At 35.8% G+C, this 21,428-nt stretch overlaps 1 protein-coding gene across 1 annotated transcript in view; it reads right to left on the reverse strand.

Moving 5' to 3' along the window:
• The window catches only part of LOC140143584 (hyalin-like), a 38,334-nt gene that overhangs the window by 16,168 nt on the left and 738 nt on the right, over nt 1-21,428 (reverse strand). Inside the window, exons 3-6 of the mRNA XM_072165400.1 lie at nt 6,488-7,732; nt 6,045-6,077; nt 4,252-4,383; nt 3,368-3,645 (exon numbers count right to left, since the gene is read on the reverse strand). Coding sequence (XP_072021501.1) covers nt 3,368-3,645; nt 4,252-4,383; nt 6,045-6,077; nt 6,488-7,732 — 1,688 coding nt within the window. The remainder of the gene's footprint in view (nt 1-3,367; nt 3,646-4,251; nt 4,384-6,044; nt 6,078-6,487; nt 7,733-21,428) is intronic.

Here is a 21,428-nt window from a genome sequence, read left to right on the forward strand (position 1 = left end):
TTTCTTTCTTAACACTTTTATCTGTGGCTTTGTGGCTGATATCATCCCGCTCGTTTTGGTGGTCATTTTGAAAGGCAACTTCAACTGTGACCCCCGGTAAAATCTATTATTACATTGACTTAATTTTACTGTACTGGGATCAATATTAATTCAAGATCTGGTCTATACCTCTTTATACCTCTTTTTAAGTGACTATTTTAAGTTTTACGGTGTACTATGTTGGTCCGACATTTTGAAAAGTGCCCTCAGCTGTGACCTCCTGGCACCTTCCTATTAATATATTGACGTATTTACATTACTGCTATCAATGCTTAACCAAAAGATGGTCAATCATACAGTGGCGTAGCACCAGTTATCATATGGGAGGGGGCACCAACCAATATGGGTGGCAGTACGTTTTTTGGGATTTTTAAAATTCAGATTGATTGGGAGCCATGTAACCCCGTGCCCCTATGACGTTACGCCACTGCAATCATACCTCATAAGTAACTATTTTAACCATATGCTTTTCATTGGATTTTGGCGGCCATTTTGAAAAGCGTTCCCAACTGTGACCTGTTGGTACCATTCTATTAATACCTTGACATAGTTATACATTACTTTTCATCAATACAAATCCGAAATCTAGTCACTTTTATCTTTTATGCGACCTTTTTAAACGTATAGTAGCTTTTCATTGGATTTTGGCAGCCATTTTGAATAAATCGCCCTCACAGGAAGTTCTCAGGATACATGGTTTTTATTTTTACCTCATAAATTCTTGTTGCTCATGAAAAACTGGTCCAGAAAAACTATGTGAGAATGTTTCCTTTCATGCGTGGTAACATTTTTAACCTGGTCTAACTCTTATTTTATGGAAAAAATACCTATCTTCATGGCAACACTGTTTGCCTATATTAAAATTACTTTTTTTAATTTATTTGGGTTCAGTACTATCTAGTCCAGCCACACTGAGAAATATAACATATAAAAAGCACCACTTTGGGGTTACAGCTCATTGAATATTGCTATATTTCAGAAAGTCAAAGATTAAGAAAAACACCCCTATTTGAAACAATGGAATATCCCAAGTAGGACAGACAGAACAACTATATTTTTAGAAAGCTTAGATGTTGCCAATTATGTCGTGGAATTCTCAAGGTTTACCACTATTTTTCTTTTATATGGTGAATCCTGAAACTTGTTATTTTTTTAGCCTTGTAAAAGTGCCCAAATAGTCTAAAACCTGCCATTTTGATGTTTTGGCCGTTGCTATGGTAACGAAGGTTCAGTGATGAAATAATTTTGATTTTTGTAGACTTTGACCAAAGTTGCATCCTGATTGACCAAAGTTGCATCCTGATATAAAGTAAGAAGAAATTCCATTTTTTGAAGTCTGCCAACTATTTTTGATTTTCTTTGACTGGTATGCAATAATACTCTTAATGTTTTGCAAGAAAGAAAAGAATTTCACCGAACAAAATAATGAAGCCCATTGACAGTGTTGTGTTAAGTGATCTTTCTTTCATACATGGAATGAAGCAAATTGACGCATGCGTTATGTAATCGCTCATTTCTTCGCAATCTGTCAATCAAATCCAGTAAAATTAGGGTATAAGATGCAGAATAAGATGAGCTACACGCTGATTTTTAGATTTTTGGATTCTGTTGTCTGGAACACCCTGTATTCTAGGTTTTGGTTTTGGTAACATAAAATATCGGGTTATTATAGTTCATGAAACCGTTTCAAAACGTTTTGTATGAAAACACACTACAACAATAATTTTCAAATATTTTCAAAATGTTATTGTAAAATATTTTTGCCAAAGAAAGTTAGAATATGTTATGTTAGAATTTTTGCAGTAAGTTGTCAAAACATGTTTTTGAATATTATGAAAACGTTTTATACCTTTTTATATACCCTTTATAATCCGACATCTAAACGTTTTCTGGTAACCTTTTCTAATCTTTTGCGAATGATGTCGAAATTGTTTTGTGTTTACTGGGGTATGTTATTGATACTGTCACTGAAGGAAAACAACCTTACTAACATTTTGATACGCATTCACATTAATAAACAGTGGTGGAGTTATAAGAAACTTAAGGTTGGTCTGAACCCTGGAATTATGAAAACTTTCGGGCCTCATAACTGCTAAATTATTAGTCTAAAGAATATAAAAGTATACATTTTAGAATGGAAATGACTTGATGAAAATGCTCATTTTTTTTTTTTTTTCCAAAAAACAGGTTTTTTGGCCCAAATTTTTTCGTGCAACGTAACAAAAAAATTGTTTGGCCAAAAATTTGTTTTTATTAATTTTTAAAAACTAGATAAAAATATCTAGGGACCGTTTTTTCATTTTTTTTGAAATTTGGGCGAAAATCAGGCTTTTTTATGATTTTTTTGAAAATTTTGCATTTTTTGACCATTTTTGGTGCAAATTTCTCAAAGTTGGTCAAAATTCAAAAAAATAAAAATACGGGTCCTAGATATCTAGTTTTTAAAAATTAATAAAAAAATTTTTGGCCAAACAATTTTTTGTTACGTTACACGAAAAAATTTGAACCAAAACCCGTTTTTGAGATTTTCTCAAAATGAGCATTTTGGCCCAAATTGGACCTCACAGATGAATTCATCAAATCATTTCCATTCTAAAACTGTATACTTTTATATTCTTTAGACTAATCATTTAGCAGTTATGAGGCCCGAAAGTTTTCATAATTCCAGGGTTCAGACCAACCTTAACATGGATTCCTGAAATCGGATAGCTATAACATTAACAGCTTTAATTCTCTATGTTTAACTTAACAAAAACTAAGAAAGACATGATAGAGTTTTGAGCTTGAAGATTGTAACTGTTCATACTGTGCAATATCATGTTTAATGTATTAAGTTTTGTATTCATTACTCATGACAATATTTGAAGTAACATTTGTTTCCGAGAAGACGTTCATTTCTGCAATTGGAAGCTTCCCCGCTTTAATTCTTTATATTGTCCAATATATGATGTATTTTAACTTTCCCAAGATCATTTAAGTCAAGAATGTAAATGATCAAGTGCTTACAGCTTTACGTGTGATTTTTGATATCATGCAACATTTTGTTGAAGTTTAAACAGATTTAAATTATGCATTGCCATTTCTTGGAAATATTTCGAAACATGAATGTGTGAGAAAACCTTTTAGCCAGCTGGAATTCTTTATGCAATAATTATTCTTTATGCAATTATTAACATTAGCAAAAAAACATGTTTACACGTATCGCGCATCATCTTACATGCAAGCTTCATTTTTAATATCGTGTAGTATATTCACATTTCAGCAAGACCATATTAAAAGAAGCGATGAGGTTGTCGATCTGTTCAGCCTCCTTTAAATAATATCTTACCTGAAAATGTTGCCGATTTGGTGGCGTAAACTGGGCAGTGGCTAAATGCCACAGGTCTCCTTGACTGCCTTGCAACGACCAAATTAATTCACTAGTTCCACTGGTTGATTTTGTGTATACATTGAGTGCCCCAATGACAGCTCCGTACATATGGTACCAAAACTGAAGAGTGCAATTGTAACTATTTACAGATGCAATACTGACTATTGGACTCAATAGACGAGCTGCATCTCCCGTATTTCTTGGAGATGACGCTTCTATATATATGTATTGTCCATCTAAAGACACGAAAAAGAAGGGAAAATAATACAAAGAATAAGTATTAGTTTAGCGAAATAACGACTGTAGTAAAAACAAAGAAGAAGAGACTGAAAATACAAAGACAGCAAAAGCAAAGTAAATTAAGGCGAAAAAGGCAGAAGCAAAGACAGACAGCAAAAAAGACAGACAGAAAAGGGCAGAACGAAAGAAAGGAAAAAAGAAAGAAAAACAAAGAAAGAAAAAAGAAAGAAAGAAAAAGAAAGAAAGAAAGAAAGAAAGAAAGAAAGAAAGAAAGAAAGAAAGAAAGAAAGAAAGAAAAAGAAAGAAAGAAAGAAAGAAAGAAAGAAGGAAGGAAGGAAGGAAAGAAAGAAAGAAAGAAAGAAAGAAAGAAAGAAAGAAAGAAAGAAAGAAAGAAAGAAAGAAAGAAAGAAAGAAAGAAAGAAAGAAAGAAAGAGAGAAGATGTTCTACTCTTCATTATGAACGAATCTACTGTGCGAAATCAGCCATAATGTTATTTTGTTTGCATTAAATTTTAGCAAAAAAATTAGGTAAAAAAAGAATAATTGGATCTTTTACTCCTGCACGAAGGTGTGTATCTTATGTAAATGCACTATGTACATACTTCCTATAGTATGATCAAATGATGGACCAGTTAAAGATGACCCGGTAGCCCCACTTTGTAATCTCCAATCAAACTCGTCATCATCCGCCTGCTCATATCCACACCAGCCGCTTTCAAAATTACACATTGAACCTGACGAAGAAAAAAACAATAGGCCCTAATAGTTGATTTGATTTGAATTTGATATGAATTTATTCAGTATATCATCATATAGCAATAAACATATTGCACAAAACATACAAAAACATAATTCTTATAAAATACAAACTGTAAATATAGTAGACTTCGAGGGCCAGTCGTAAAAAATAATGACTGTCAACCTATATTTTTCCCAGCCAGAGGGATCAGGCAAGAGCTGATTTCAACCATCATAGCTGTCGCTTAAAACTGAGTCGCTCCTGTGAAGAAAAAATGACGTTTTCTTAAGGCAAATTTAGCACATATCTCTATGGGCCTCTGATTTGGTGGTGTGAGATCAGCACGGCATTTATGGACACAATGTGTTACGTGTACATATCTGTGTATTGAGCGAATATTCCAAACAGCGAAAAGCATAATGCGCATCTACATCTCAATACCGAACATGGGGATATCAATATAACCAGTAGAATGACCCTTAATTCGCGGTTTTTCTATTAGCAACGCAAACCTGTGGCGAATTTCGTTGGTTTGCGATCTACAGAGTGCAAGCTATAAATAATTCACACCAAATCTCACTCGGCCCTAGTTATGAGGTTACATTGCATTATGGTTTCATAAGTGTAGTAAATATTATTTCCTGGTGAAGAGAGAAAAGGAAGGGGAAGGTCAGATACCAGAAACAGGTCAAAAACTATATGATCCCATCAGGCAGCAGTAATTTGTTTATTTGATGTGGGAATGACTACTTGTAATAGCAATGTGGAAGTTTGGACTTGCTGTGATTGGCGGCGGAAGAGGGAGACGGGGGTATGTCCTGTAACCTCTATTTTTCCATGGACGACCCCCAGCCCTAAAAATCGTAATAGAATAAAAAATTAAAAAACCCAATAATTGCTCTATGATTCTTCCTTTTTAGCCCGAAAAACACTGTGGTTTGGGCCTGTAGTTTGACGTTTTGTTATAATAAGAGAGTGCTCGGATATAGTTATTTTGCAAAGCCGAAACTTAATAGCCGCCGGAGCTTCGATTCCAGAAGCCAGTTTCAACTAAACTGGGCTCAAAAAGAAACTTATAATTTTTTACAAGGTCATATCTTGAAATCCTGTCCATCAAATTGAATCAAAATTACACACAGATTTACTTCAATACTCTACTCTTAACACATGTCAGTAACCAAGCAGTTATCCAACTGACACAACAGCAAAATGCACTGACATGGGACAGCTTCCTGGACCACATTCACAGCCCAGCCCTGTTCATGAAAAAGGTGTATGAAAAGCAGAAAGCAGCACCGTTTTATCATATGTGCAAGGATCTTGTGTGCATTCTCACAGATTTTTTGTCCTGGGTACCAAATGTTGGGCTGTGAAAGAGAAGGAAGTCCATGAAGCTGTCCCATGACAGTGCATTTTGCTGTTGTGTCAGTTGGACAACTGCTTGGTTACTGACATGTGTTTTGAGTAGAGTATTAAGGTAATCCTGTGTGTAATTTTGGTTCATTTTGATTGACAGTATTTTAAGATATGACCTTGTGATTCACAAGTTGTAAAAAATATAAGTTTCTTTTTGAGCTCAGTTTACATTAATAAATTTAATCAAATTGAAGCTTCCTACAAGCCATGAAAAACTTATACGATAGTTAATAAATTTACCTGTAGGTAACGTCGCTGGTGGAGCCTCTGTAACTAAACAGACAATACAACAATTGGAAATTTAAAAAGTACCTAAAACCCAATTAAACATAAGTTATAATGAAACTACATCCAATAAAATCATGACAACAGCTATATAAGTCTGCATGTTTGATATCGCGAGCTATTTTCTATTTAAGTAGCTATGATCCGTCATTCTTTTATTGTGTCATCAACGTAACGGAACCAAATAAATCAATTTAACAGCCTCACTAGTCTGAAGTATATTGATTACAATTGAAAGTTACAGTTGTAAAACAAATTACATTTTAATCTGTTCATTTGGATAGACTTTTTTGCGTCTTTGTTTCTATTTGTCAAAATATTGGCATATAAAACCGGAAGCAATCATAACTTATGATATTGTTTGGGATTGTAGCATTCTCGTGATTACGTTTACTTACCTGGAATACTTGTATTGACTTCATGAAGGTTATACCCTGCAAAGTATGCATACGAAACACTCTCAATAAAGCCATACACAACTACCACGAACTTTGCATCCCTTGATGGGTGTCCCACGGAATGTAAACCAGGTTCTACAGACTTACGTAGAACACAAAACTCCCCGTCACTATTAAGGCGATCAAACCAGTTTTGCTCAATCGCCCCATCAATAGTAATTTTAAGGTTCTCTTCACAACGCACTATGACATTTATAGAAGTTTCCAGAGCCTGATTTCCAAGGATACTTATCACTGGGAATGTGACGTTGTTACTGAAGAAATTATATGGTGGAACTAGAAGCATAAATGGATCACCTGCTCTAGAATCACTGTTGAATCCTTTAGCATATTGGGTGACAATAACATCTTTATCTGTCGATATGGTGGTAACAGTTGCAGCAGTCAGTACGTCACCTTCATAGAACTCAAATTCAGAAAGCTGTACCGTACTCCCGTCAGAAACAGTCACATATGTGTTATTTGTAATTGCTAGTACGCGGAACACGTAGCCAGAAATCCGACCCAGAAAAGGACTCAGCACAAAGTTACGACCAAATCCGTCTGTGCCTGGCAGGTGAGTTATGAGGTAGTCGCATGTGCTGAACGCTTTTGGGACATTAGCACATTCATTACCTGACATGACCGAAATAGGTTTGTTGGATGTTATCAGGGTACCAGTAAGATCATGAGCAAAATCACGATATTGAAACGATTCGTAAGGGTATAATGTTTTCTGTATGGTTCGATAGCCATCATGATTAAATGTTATTTCAATTACAGTGGGTGCTTCCAGAGCGGTTACTACAAATTCTGATGAATATGAATTAAAAGGTTCATACGATGCTATGACGTATCGCTGCCCGAGAGAAGATATCGGGATGACATTGAAACCATCAGCAGAAGCTATATCCGTGCAGATGCCATATACGCAAACAGCCTCATCTGCTGTGATCAAAATAGTCTTATTAACCACCTCCTCATTGCGGCCAATAATGACATCTCTTGGGAATGTGATAATAGCGTAATTAGTTTGCGATGTCGTAGAAGTATTTGTGAACCCTATGCCGGGAACAGAGACGTTGACAGTTACCGTATAGGATGAGTAGGTCGTTATCATGACATAGGCATCTTGAATATTAAAATGCGTCGCCGGGTATGTGAAGATAAAGCTACGTCCGCACGTTTCGGGAACGTATGTGTTATCTGTGGAAGTTGAAAACATACATATGTACATAAATTAAATCATATTTAGAGGGGATGGTAACGTTTATTGCCTTAGTAAAGAAACATGGGGCAATATTATGTGAGTTACATAGGACAATAAGCATAATGAGTCATGCTGTGTAGATCTCCTGAAGGTCTTGATGAAGAGAGTAAGAAATAAGAAAAGACCAGAAATAACTAATCTGCAATGTGGCTTTGTGGAGGACTATTGAATCAGGAACGTAATGTTCATGCTAATAGTGTTACCTGAGAGGTCGATAGAAATGAGGCAAGACCTGCATTTGTGTTTTATTGATTACACCGTAAAACATGATGAATATTTTGAGTGACATTAATATTGATGGAAAAGACCTGAGAATTATCCGAAATGTGTAATGGAACCAGACAACAGTAATCAGAGTGGACAATGATGTAGGGGAGTTTGTTGAAATAAAAGAAAGAGTGTGGCAAGGATGTGGGTTTTTTTCGCCGGATTTATTCAATTTGTACAGCGAGTGGATTCTGAGAGAATTGGAGGATTTACCATGATTAAAATGATATCTGGGCCTTAGGGAGTATGAAACCGCAAAGGTCATCCCAGGTCAAAGGTCAGGTCAAATTTAAAGATGGAATATGCTCATTGAACCTGAACATTTTTTACCGATATGCAAGCATGTACATCGTACATTGCAGTCTGTGCGATTGGGTTAATAAGCATTCAAGAGTGGATTTTGTTTCTGCTTCAAAATATATAACCAAACCAAAATAGTGTAGCTGGTAACCTGAAACACTTTGCACTCTGTGATAAAAGCATGGGAGTTGCTACACGTGAAGTACAAGGAAGGCAGCAAGATGCATATAAAACAAAAATACAGTATCTTATATTTTTATTTTTATGCTTTGTACCAAAATACGCAAGCAACTTGAAGCAATCATTTTTGAAAACAAAACTAAACTTAGGTTAAATGTGACCCGGCAGCACAAACGAGCCGTAAATTCCCTAAATTGTATTCTGAGTTATGGTGTAAAATGTGTACGAAGGTCGTATTCATCGGTCACTTAAGCTGCCGCGACATCTGTCTTATTTTGATAGTCACAACACCAATCAATAATCCTATTATTGAAGTGGATAATAAGCTTCTACCTTAGATGGCTATAGAACTTTTAATAGCTCTGGTCTTTGTTTGCTTTTGCTAAATCCTTTTCAAGTGGTGGGTTATTTGTATAGGTATGCATAACCAACAATTAACAATGAGATAACCTTCTTAAACCTCGTTGACTTGGGGATGATTTGAAATGACCGCCAATTATGACTGTTTGATATTTATTGCCAGCAATGTGGAAAAAGAGACACACATAGAAACGGAAAAAGCTATAATTTTGTTGAAGGAGCAAAGTTTAACTAACCATAACTCCGCTTCTGGATATCGTTTGAAGTCAAATGATATACCATTTTAAGTTTATGATGTTTATTTTTAAACACGAAATAAAACAAAATTGACCGGTGGAGGAATTTACGGCTCATTCGCCGTGGACGGTCACAAATTATTGATTTTGATAATCAACTTATTATGATAAATAATATTATTAATGACTTTTGTATATATAAATTTACCTATTTCGTATCATCAAGCCATGCTATATTTTCCAGTTCACGTATCGTGTATTTGTATTACATAGGCATTTAGTTAACAATAAACTTAAAACTAACTATAACGAATGAATAGGTTTACGTGACTCCACAAATATGTCAAAAGTGATAAAGTTAAGGTTCAGTAAGCCTATTCCAAACCAAAATGAATAGGTTTGTATTATGCAGGTACTAAAACTAAATATACGTTTCTTTTACATCGCAAGTTCACTTGTCAATATTTCTTGCTGTCTACAGAAGAGGCAAAATGCATGTGACCAATTCTTTTATTAGTACCATTAAAGGAGGCTTATGAAGAATGAAGTAGCGTGCGCTGTTCGGACCTATTCAATGACATGCTTGGACCATAAATAAATACACTTACATCATAAAATATTGAGAAATATTTTAGATTTATTATCATTCTTGTATAACGATAAATTGTCGACAATGTACCATTCTAGAAACTATCATTTGGGGTAATGACGAACTGTCGACGTTTAGTTTGTTGCTTAAATCAATCTCCGCTCAAACTCGTCGTTACCCCGGATTGCTGCTAATTGCCGAACGGTCGCCATATAGTATTTATAATTTGCTATTCCCAATTACATCGAGTGACGTTGTACTTGTCAAATATTGCTAGAGGTTAGGTCTGTCAGGTCTTTGCTATAATTTGCTGCTAACAACTTTCCTCTTGATTTGTGCATGTGTTGTATTTACAAGTCTTTGACTGAGTAAGGGTGTTTGCCATTCCCTCACTTAAGTTGTGTTGTATGTTCGTGTACATGTCCCTCATTTTGTTGTCAGTTGTGTACCCGTATTCCTTTGCACGTGCTTCTTTCAGCCAGTTACCATGTTTATACATATTTCAATTTTTAAATGAGAGTCGCAAAGGTCGATGTATTTGACAGCTTATTATGATTGTACAGATTTCATGAATGTAAGTATATAATATCTACCTTGACTTATGGTAGGCTTGAGGATGGCCCAGAAGAAAATGAGTCCAGTGACATACTTGTATGCAGAAAACATAGCTGTCATTTCGGCATGAGCTGTAACTACATAGCATAAGAATATTTGTGAAGTTGCAGGTTCAGTTCACAGTTGGTCACGAATCAGACTAAAATCCATGCACTGACACACTACAGTAACAATCTGCATTAATGGGTTGCTACTTGCACTTACACAGTGTTGACTGTGGCAATAGGCAGCTTTGGTTTAAAAGTTGGTTCCGGTTGTTTCACTTAATTTCACACGACTAAGGGGTTGTGCAATAATAATTATATGCCACCTCGGTGGTAAAAAATTCCAAACGGCGTGCCAAAGGTTGCTTGCCCAACTCCGCGCCCGGAAAACTCACCCTGCCTCAAACCCGCCACCCCACCCCACTTCCATCTTGAGCTCTTGGTGATTGAACACATATATTGCTGTTGGTATTGTCCAAGTCTAGATTTGAAATGTATATAATGTTTTGTTAGTAAATGATCACATCAAATAAGGAAAGGAAGAAACCGATTGTTTTTCTTAGTCTCGAAGTTACAATAAGAAGAACAACACTTAAATTCAATGTTAGTCTCTCCGTCTTTCCTTGTCTAGTGCAACTTATTGAGAGTTTAGTACAGGTGGAGGAGTCTTGTGACAGAGCAGAGAATTGAAGGATGGTGTGACGTAATGTGAAATAGCGCCATTGCTTTATGAGATTAAGTGCTTTAAATGATGGGAACAAACACATTGCCTAGATACATAGACTCCATCCTGATATAATCTTTATGTCAACGATATTAAATTTGACCTTGTAACCATAATAATCTACTGTCAAATTTGACCTTGTAACCATAATATTCTACTGTCAACATGCCTGCTTACTATCGAGTGTGGGAAGAAACGTCCTAAACGTACTTGGTGTCTTCAGATCGAACTCATTCGTTAAGATCAGAGAGATATCGCTATTTGGGTGTGTATGAGCTGTCACGATTTTCAGGGAGTCCGAATTCGACACACTCGACAACTCGACGCTTAACCATTGATTCACTCGTTGTAATGTACGACATTAGAAATGTTAGTTGATCAAGACGACTATAATACAGGGTGTCCCAGAAAAAAATACCGAGTGAATAGAATTGAAAGTCGAGAAATAGACAACAGAATCAAAAAGTTTTAAATGTAGCGCATAGCCTATTTTATTGTGCACACACACGAAAATTTTATTTGATTCGGTTGACTGGTTGCGAAGAAATTAACGATTACATAATGCGCGCATCAATGCAGTTCATTCCAGGTTTGATCAACAGACGCTTTTTTCATACTCGCTCACCGCTTCCTAAAGTTTGTGTATCTAATTGAATTTTAGCTATTTCATATCCGACGGTGTTATGTTATTCATGCTTTCACTGAAGATGAATACCAGTTTGTGCGAGAAAACTTTGATTTCTTCAATTGAAAGCTTTCCAAGTCTAATTCTTTAAGTTGTGCAAATATATTATATATCAATTTTCCAAAGAACTTTTGAGCCAAGAATGACAATGATCATATGCTTACAGCTTACGTGTGATTTTTGATTCCATGCAACATTAATATTGAAGCTTTAAAAGATTTAAAATTGCATTACAATTTCTTGGAAATATTCCAAAAACATTAATGTGTGTGAGGTGGAATTCTTTATGCAATAATTCTTTATGCAACATTTATATTATATCAACATTAACGAAAAAAGATATTTACAAGTAGCGAGCATCAGCTTACATGCAGGCTTTCATATTCAATATATTCGTACAGATTTTTAAATTTGAAAAAAGAACGAAAAGGATATCACCGAACAAAATATGAAGCCCATTGACAGTAAACCACTAGTGCGCATTGTGTTGAATGATCTTTCTTTCAAACTTGGAATGAAGTGAATTGACGCATGCGTTGAGTAATCACTCATTTCCTCGCAATCAGTCAACCGATTCCAGTAAAATGAGCGTATAAGATGCAGATAAGGATGGGCTACAGGTTGATTGTTAGATTTTTGGATTTTGATGTCTATTTCTCGACTTACGTCCAAATTCATTCGCCCGGTAGTTTTTTCTGTGACATCCTGTATATGTCCAAGGGAACAGTCATTTAGAAATAAGCTTTGTGTATCCTCAAAGACAGTTTGGAAGTTTTGGATCAGGAAAATTTTTGTTTGTTGATAAAAAATAATGACAGTTTGGTATTGGAATTAACCACAATTCGTCTAGAAATCAGAAGTGTTTGTTGAAGTCACTTACATATTTAATGTTATATTTAAAATGCAACTTATTTAGTTCAGAAAAAAATTTTAGGCTTCTTTCCTGAAAGCGTAAGCTAGGCACCTTCAATATAAGACATTGGTTTAGCTGAAGTAAGGTGTGGATTTAATTGCAAACTATTTGTGCATAAACCTAGAACTATGACGGGGAAAACCGCCCTAAGTTTCCATTTTAAACATCATATACCGTTATATTTGGTACCCATGTATAGCTACGGGTCCTCTCTATCCTGTGAAATATCTTTATGATGTCATAATGTGATGCGCACCCATGCAAATTTGAGAAATTCTGGCTATGTACAAAAGTATAGTCAAAATTGATTTTCGGCTGAAAATTCTACGAAAATTTTCTACTAAATATAAAATTAAATGATAAATTGATGACGGATAAAAATTCTTAGGGGAGTTGGGGAAATTTGTTGGCGCACTTGTACTGAACAATTGAAATGCGTGCTCTATGACAATTGGAAAGGCGTGTGATACATACATGCGATTAAGTGCAACACAGACTACCCCCTGCATCTTACCTTCCCCACTCCCCATCTCTCAATACCACAAGACAGGCAAAGTGTGCCAACTTTTTGTCCATGATTGTACCTGAAACGCTTTTTGCGATATGTCAGTAGACTTCGGTTGTATATATAAATGCGCCTTTATAAATACGCACGTGACCAGATGGCCAGCGCCATATTTGCATTACATCACTGTCAATCACTGAAATGGCGACCATTGAAGGAGTGGCTACAGTTGTGACCTTGTTTCGTGGCTAGCACTGGCAAGGAACATTGGCTGGAGGTTCGATGCTATAAATTTGCAAGGATAAATCATGGATATCAAAGGATCATGATTATTGCACAAACATAACTAATGTTTATTTATTTATTTTTATTTATTTATTTATGCGACGAAAAACGAAAAGCCTGTTCTATTTTGAACAAATTGGGAAACAAATTTTTCCTGTACAAATGAATGCCGACAATTTCAGGACAATTTGTTTTTGTATTTTCTCAAATTGAAATTTATTTACAGATTTTTGTGATTTTTTGGGTTATTTAAAAAAAAATTTTAAAAATACCAAACGACCGACCGACCCTACTTGAAAGGTCCGTTCGCCCGTAGAACAGGGTTTCTCTCTTTCTCGCCTTACTTATAATTTTATAAATATTATTTGTCCCCCCTTCCCCCAAAACAACCCCTCCTCCCTTTTACACTCATAAATTAATTGTTTTTTGCTAACTTTCCCCTTCCGTGTAAAGTAAAACTTTATAAGCCGGTTGAATCAAACTGAACAAAATTGACGTATACAATTACAATATACCATGACAATAATGTGTATGACGAGATCTAACTTACTAGCTGAATAAACCTCAAACCATGCATAACATACGTGATTGTACGTCATATTGTCATATAACGTATGAGCGTGATGTATAGTATACGAGTCTTCCAGCCGGGATGATTAGATCATGTACAGTCATCTACGTGTTTATACTCTAAATTGTACGTCAAAGGGTGACAAAGGGTGTACAGATTACCGATTTAGCATGGGGACACAAAATGTGCTTAAAAACACATTTTGAATTTGTTTTTGTCCATTTGCGAGCGAATGAGTAAGTTAGAATTGAGGAGGTCGGGCGGGACATCTAGCCTATTAGTTTGAGAGGGTCATTATACCGAAAAGGGCTAAAGTTATAGTTTCCTCAATTTACGTTATAATTAGAGTTAAAATTAGGGTCAGAGTTATGTTCATTGGCGGCGCTACGGGGGGGATACTTATCTTGACTCCCAAATAAATAAATCCATGACCCCTTCCTTCCGAAGAAAATGACAGCCCCTAAGTTCCCTACGTGCAAACATTATCAAATAACATCATCGGCAGCTACCCAGATCTGACCTTAATGGCAGTAAGAATCATATTTCGTCATCAATATGGCCAATTGCCACGCCCATTTAGCACGGAAATAATGAAATATAACTTTTTAAATCAGCTATATCTAGCTTTTCCGTCATAATTTTTTTTTTTTTTAATGGAAAATCTAAATAAAGAGTTTATGTTTCGGGTCAAATTATTTTGCCCTTTGCAATCAATGCCACTATTTTGCAAAACCAATTTTCCTTGTAACCTGTCATTTTCGCCTATACTTTTGCGTGTACCAGATGGACCAGATCGTGTTAAATATTATATATTAAATCATTGTCTAGGTTATTCTCGTAATATCCAGGCTATTTACATTGGTTGCCATTTTTAAAATGATCTTCTTACATATCGTTATGAACACATATGCTTTATTTTGTACTTCTGTGTTCTGCTATCGCAATTTCCCATGTTAGTTGTATTCCGTTTTGAAGAGTAGCACCGCATAGTGGGGTTTTTTCGGGGTTTTTTTTAAGTCACTTAAGCAGCAATGTTGATTTATAGTCTCGATTAGAATACTGTACTGGCCAATATTGTTCTTTCCATTTGCTTTTATATTCTCGTGAGCTCTTTGGAGCTTTCTCTTATTACACCAGTAACTAATATTAGATATTATATCATCGCCTAGCTTATTCTCTTAACATCAAGGTTAATTACATAAATCGACTGTTGAAATGATCTTCTTACATAGGCCTATCGTCGAATTACAATTTATTACAAACTGTCCCTGACTAACACGTAAGGCGAGTTGCGAGAGTTGCGATTTTAATCAAATTTGATCATTAACATCTTGGAATAAAACGACATTAATATAATGGTTATGTAATATTATATATGCTTAAATATATCGATTAAAATAGATAACGACGGGATCTCTTCATTTGCATAGTCGTTACCATTTTTTCTACTGTGTTTCTGTTTATAAGTTAATTGATTTCAGTGAAGTCGTCGTGGACATCGCCAAAACATCTAGATTGATGTTCTCTCTCTTGGTCGTCATCCTGTAATAAAGTGTATTGGGATAATGAGTGTTGATAAAAATGACCAATGTGTGTTGATAAGAGAACAAAAAAAACCGGCGCGATTATATAACAAACGATATTGTGAAATTGGTTGTGTGTTATGTGGGCTGGGGATGCGTATGGGTGTATTTAGGTAGGAAGGTAGGTAGATGTAGAAAGAGAGCACATATCATTGTGGTTAAGTAGAGAGTTCAGTCAATGTGATTTAAGTGAATGGTATGTTAGTACTATTATTGGTGGACTGGTTTTTCGTACCGAAAGTAAACAAATACCAGCATCACAATGATGGCAAACACTATGACCAATAGCGACAGGACCAAGGCTGCGTAAGATACACCCGTTCCGCCACCCGCGCCTTCTGATTGTCGAAGACGGTTCACTACATCTTTATCAGGCATGTCCGGTGGATAATCTGAAATTTAAAAAAAGGAAATATTTATACCCTTCACCGATATCATGTGCTTTCAGGTTTCATCAGTCATGCATCATTTACTTGTATTTATAATTTGGTATCCAAATTGAAAGTACAAAGTCTTACCGCTTTCAAGAACAACAACTGTGAAGTTACACATTACTGTGTGACGCTCGGAATCTTCAAATGTGTATAAAACTGGCGTTAAACCAATTGGAAATGATTCATTTGGCTTGTGATTGCTTGTTATCTTTGTAGTTGCTGACAAATTAATGGCATATGGTTCAGTCCAAATCACCCTGGTTGCGTCTCTCCCTGGTTCAACTCTCGTAACAATATTTGAAGGGCAGTTGATTATCTTTGAAATTGCTTCAGCGGCTTTAAGATCAATTTGTAAGATTCAAATTTATGGTTCTTTATTTATGCTATTACTAATTTATATATTTACAAAACTAACTTTGAACTCTATTGCAATTTTATTATGTATTATAAGAGTGAACATAGCCATTGTGAACAATTGAAACAACAGTGACATCATCAATTGAAACTATAAGAAAAAAACTTTTCAATCGAATTTACCTCCAGTGACAGTCACAGCAAACGAACATTTCTCCATGTTGTTAGCATTATCCCGGAATATATACGATACAATCGTCGTCCCGATGGTAAAGAAAGATCCTGAGACATGAGTTTGTATCAAGAGCATTACATAACCCGAAGCGTCTTCTGCTGCAGGTTCATCCCAACTCGCAACGGCTCCCAGCAATCCCTGGTCTATCTCCACCGTTATGTTGCTTGGGCAGGATAGGATAGTTGGCGGTCGAGAATCAACTAAAGGAGAGTATATTCAATAAAACATGATAGTTATTTTGAAATGACCTTTTTTATGGAAAATGCGAATGTCTCTGGCAATTATCAGGAATACACAAATTATGAACAAAATATTGACTTACATTCAGACACAAGTATGTGAAATTCGCATGTTGCAGTATTATTCGCTCCGTCGGCAAATGTGTACCTAGCAAGAGTTGAGCCAACTTCAAAGAGTCCACCCGGTTTGTGTGTGGCATTTACTAATAAAGTATATCCGGACTTGTCGCTAGCCGATGGTTCATCCCAAGATACGTGAACACCTGATGTGCCAATTTCAAGTGTTTGGTGAATGTCCACTGGACAAAATTCTATTTCAGGTGGTGTTGTGTCCTCTATCATCAAAAACAAATAATTATTACAATACATTATTAAACAAAGGGTTTTCAGAATGATGGTGAAATTAAATTAACAAAATAAAAATTGTACTAAATGTCTACGGAGATGTCCCCAACGGGTTATACTTGTTTAAATTAGAAGCGGGTATGCACGAATCCAGGGACAACAGTAATAATGTTAATACTCTGGGGCAGAAGCCGATTTGATTTATTATTGTAGTTATTGCTGCGCTTGTTGTACCTTGATGCTGTTATTCTTACCATGAACATTTTACAACACTAACCGGTGTTCACAGCTACACTGAAGTTGCACCAGGCGGTATTGCCACTCCCGTCAATGTACTCATAACTAACGTCCGTTGAGCCCAGTGGGAAGTCATCTCCAGAATAATGACTCTGTCTTGATAACGTCACATTGCCTGAAATGTCGTAGGCTATCGGTTCTGTCCAATACACTGTCTTGCGTATATTGCCTAGTTCAGTGACTGCACTGACGTCTCTCGGACACCCTACTATCTTGGGAGGTGTTGTGTCAACTTTGAAATATGAACACAAATTAAATAAAATGTACTTTATGGCCGTTTATCTTCCAAAATCATTATGATAGCCAGTATTAACTATGTACTAGTTATTAAGACTCTCATTATGTTACGTATGTTTTATTTAAGTATTAACTAAGAATTGGTAAATGTAGAAGCCCAAAAGTGTCGGTAATAATAATTGCATTCAGGTTTTTTTCTGGGGTGGCTAAATAAATGTGCACTTTATACCATTAAAACTATGGTATGCAAGTGTTCAATATACATTATAATCGTAATGGTACTAAGGGATCTGGAATGAGTGTTTTGAGCGTTGCGACAGTATTTTTGTGGGACATGAGAGCACATCAGACATATCGAATTGCATTTTGAATACGAAGAATGTCTTCCTGATATCAAATAATTTTCATTTTTTGAAATTCACGATATAATACAAATTTTATGACAAATTATTAAATTTGATATTTTTCACATTTTGATATATAACAGTACACAAAGAAAATTTTATTAATCTAGTGATATATACTTAAAGTGTATGTAGCTGGGAGGAAAAGCCGACGACCAATTGAAAATTTTGACCTTTCATATTGACGATATGGATTTTTTTCCCAAAAAGACCTAATTTTTTTTTTTTTTTTTTGTTTCAAATCCATATCTTCAATACGAAAGGTCAAAAGTTGATCAATTGATCGTCGGCTTTTCATCCCACCTACATACACTTTAAGTATAAATCATCAGATTTATAAAGTTTACTTCGAGTACTGTTAAATATCAACAATATCAAATTTTAATCATTTGCCATAAAATTTGTATTACATTGCGAATTTCCAAAGGACATTCTTCGTATTCAGAATGCAATTCGATATGTCTGATGTGCTCTGATGTCCCACAATAAATACTGTCCAAACGTTCATACCCCATCCCTTAAAGTGTACTTTAAGATTAATGATAATATTGAATTTTTGCTGTTACGACATTCGTACTATTTGAAAAGTAACGGTAATAGAAAGAGAGAATACATTTGCATTACAGATTAAGGAGTACTTACCAGAGGTGAATTTGATTGAAAAAGTACAAAATGCCATATTGTTTGAAGGGTCTGTAAATATATACATAACAGTATAAACACCTATCCCAAATCTCTCTCCCGATTTATGCGTTTTTACTATTAATGTGACATTGCCTGATGCATCCATAGCAGAAGGTTCTCTCCAGGATACAGGTGCTGACACAGATCCTTCTTCAACTTTGGCGATGATATCAGATGGACAATTGGTTATTGTCGGGACAACGGTATCCTCTGCAGATTATACATAAACAAAATTATACATGTCAATGCTTTCAGGAGTCCCCCAATAACATAATAAAGTTCAAACAACAATGGGTCTTGCTCCCCTCGGACCCGCCTTAATGTTAATGAGAATATGAATCTTTTCTGCAGTGACACTCGTATACTTCATATATTTCATACAACTAGAAAGAAAGAATACATTAGCGACTATAGTACTCACCAGAGCCAATTTTGATTGAAGTGATTTTGATTGAAAAAGTGCAAAATGCCATATTGCTTGAAGAGTCTGCAAAGATATACATAACAGTATTGGCACCGATCCCAAAATTATCTCCTGATTGATGAGTCTTCACTATCAATGTGACATTGCCTGATGCATCCATAGCAGAAGGTTCGCTCCATGATATGGGCGCTGAGGTAAATCCTTCTTCAACTTCGGAGATTCTATCAGATGGACAATTGGTTATTGTCGGGACAACGGTATCCTCTGTAGATATACATCAACAAAATCATGCATATAACGATTTCAGCAGTACCATATTTTGAAAATGTTGTGGGCAATGAGTATTGCTATTGTATTTATTAATATGGCTTTACGAGAACACATGATAAAGCGATTTAACAATGTACAAACAAACAAAATATATATATTTACCGGTATTCACAATTACACTAAAATTGCACCATGCTGTATTGCCAGTCCTGTCAATGTACTCATAACTAACATCAGTCAAGCCTAATGAGAAATCATCCCCAGAATAATGGCTTTGTCTCGTCAATGTCACATTGCCTGGCATGTCAGAAGCTTTCGGCTCTTTCCAATACACCGTTTCGCGTATGTTGCCTAGTTCAGTGACTGCACTCACGTCTCTGGGACACGATTCTATCCTGTGAGGTGTTGTGTCAACTTTGAAATTGGACGACAAATTAAACAAAATAAAATGTCATGTAATGAACTAGACGCGCTTACAAAAGTCGTACTTCGTAATAAAATGTCGTCCAAGTAAAAAAGAAATAATAATAATGACCTTTTGTGATAAAAAGATGACTACTTACCAGAAGTGACTTTGACAGAAAAAGTGCAAAATGCCATATTGCTTGAAGAGTCTGCAAAAATATACATAACAGTATTGACACCAATCCCAAATCCCTCTCCTGATTGATGAGTCTTTACTAGCAATGTGACATTGCCTGATGCATCGCTAGCAGAAGGTTCTCTCCACGATACAGGTGCTGACATAGATCCTTCTTCAACTTTAGCGATGATATCAGATGGACAATTGGTTATTGTCGGGATAACGGTATCCTCTGCAAATATGCATAAACACACTCATACATGTTTATATGCTTATAGCAGTCCTCAATATTTAAAAGTTGTGGTAAATTGTTATTCCTATCGTGTTTGTTTTAGTTTTTTGTTTGTTTGTTTGTTTGGTGGTGTTTTTTTTTTTTTTTGATGTGGCTGAAGACAATTTCTGCTATGGTTCATTACACGACATTACGATGAAGCAAAATATTACCGGTGTTGACGACTACACTAAAGTTGCACCAGGCGGTATTGCCAGTCCCGTCGATGTACTCATAACTAACATCCGTCAAGCCTAACTGGAAGTCATCTCCAGAATAATGGCTCTGTCTGGACAACGTCACATTGCCTGAAATGTCAGAGGCTATCGGTTCTGTCCAATATACCGTCTCGCGTGTGTTGCCTAGTTCAATGACTGCACTCACGTCTCTGGGACACGATTCTATCCCGGGAGGTGTTGTGTCAACTTTGAAATTAGACGACAAATTAAGCAAAATAAAAATGTAATGTAATGAAAAATCCATCCAATCTATCTTGTTAGGTACTCTGTCAACTATGAAATAGGACAAAACAAAATCCAATAAAATACCATTTTATGATCAATCCATCTTTATTATGGCCAGAATGAAACTAAATCGCTTACAAAACTCGTACTTGGCATAAAGATGTCTTATTTTATGCAAGTTGTTCTTGCTCTGTTTGCAGTGCATGGCTGCTGTTGTTCATTTAATAAGAACATAATGACATAAATAATTACCAGTGTTCACAACAACACTAAAGTTGCACCAAGCAGCATTGCCAGTCCCGTCGATATACTCATAACTAGAATCTGTCAAGCCTAGTGGGAAGTCATCTCCAGAATAATGGCTCTGTTTGGACAACGTCACATTGCCTGAAATGTCGGAAGCTATCGGATCTGTCCAATGCATCGTCTCGCGTGTGTTGCCTAGTTCAGTGACTGCACTGATGTCTCTCGGACACGATTCTATCTTGGGAGGTGTTGTGTCAACTTTGAAATAGGGCGACAAATTAATCAAATAAAATGTAATGTCATGATGACTCCAGAAGTAAGAAGTAAGAAATGTCGTACAAGTAGAAA

The sequence above is a fragment of the Amphiura filiformis genome, chromosome 2 (assembly GCF_039555335.1).
Source record: "Amphiura filiformis chromosome 2, Afil_fr2py, whole genome shotgun sequence".
NCBI classification, from domain to species: domain Eukaryota; kingdom Metazoa; phylum Echinodermata; class Ophiuroidea; order Amphilepidida; family Amphiuridae; genus Amphiura; species Amphiura filiformis.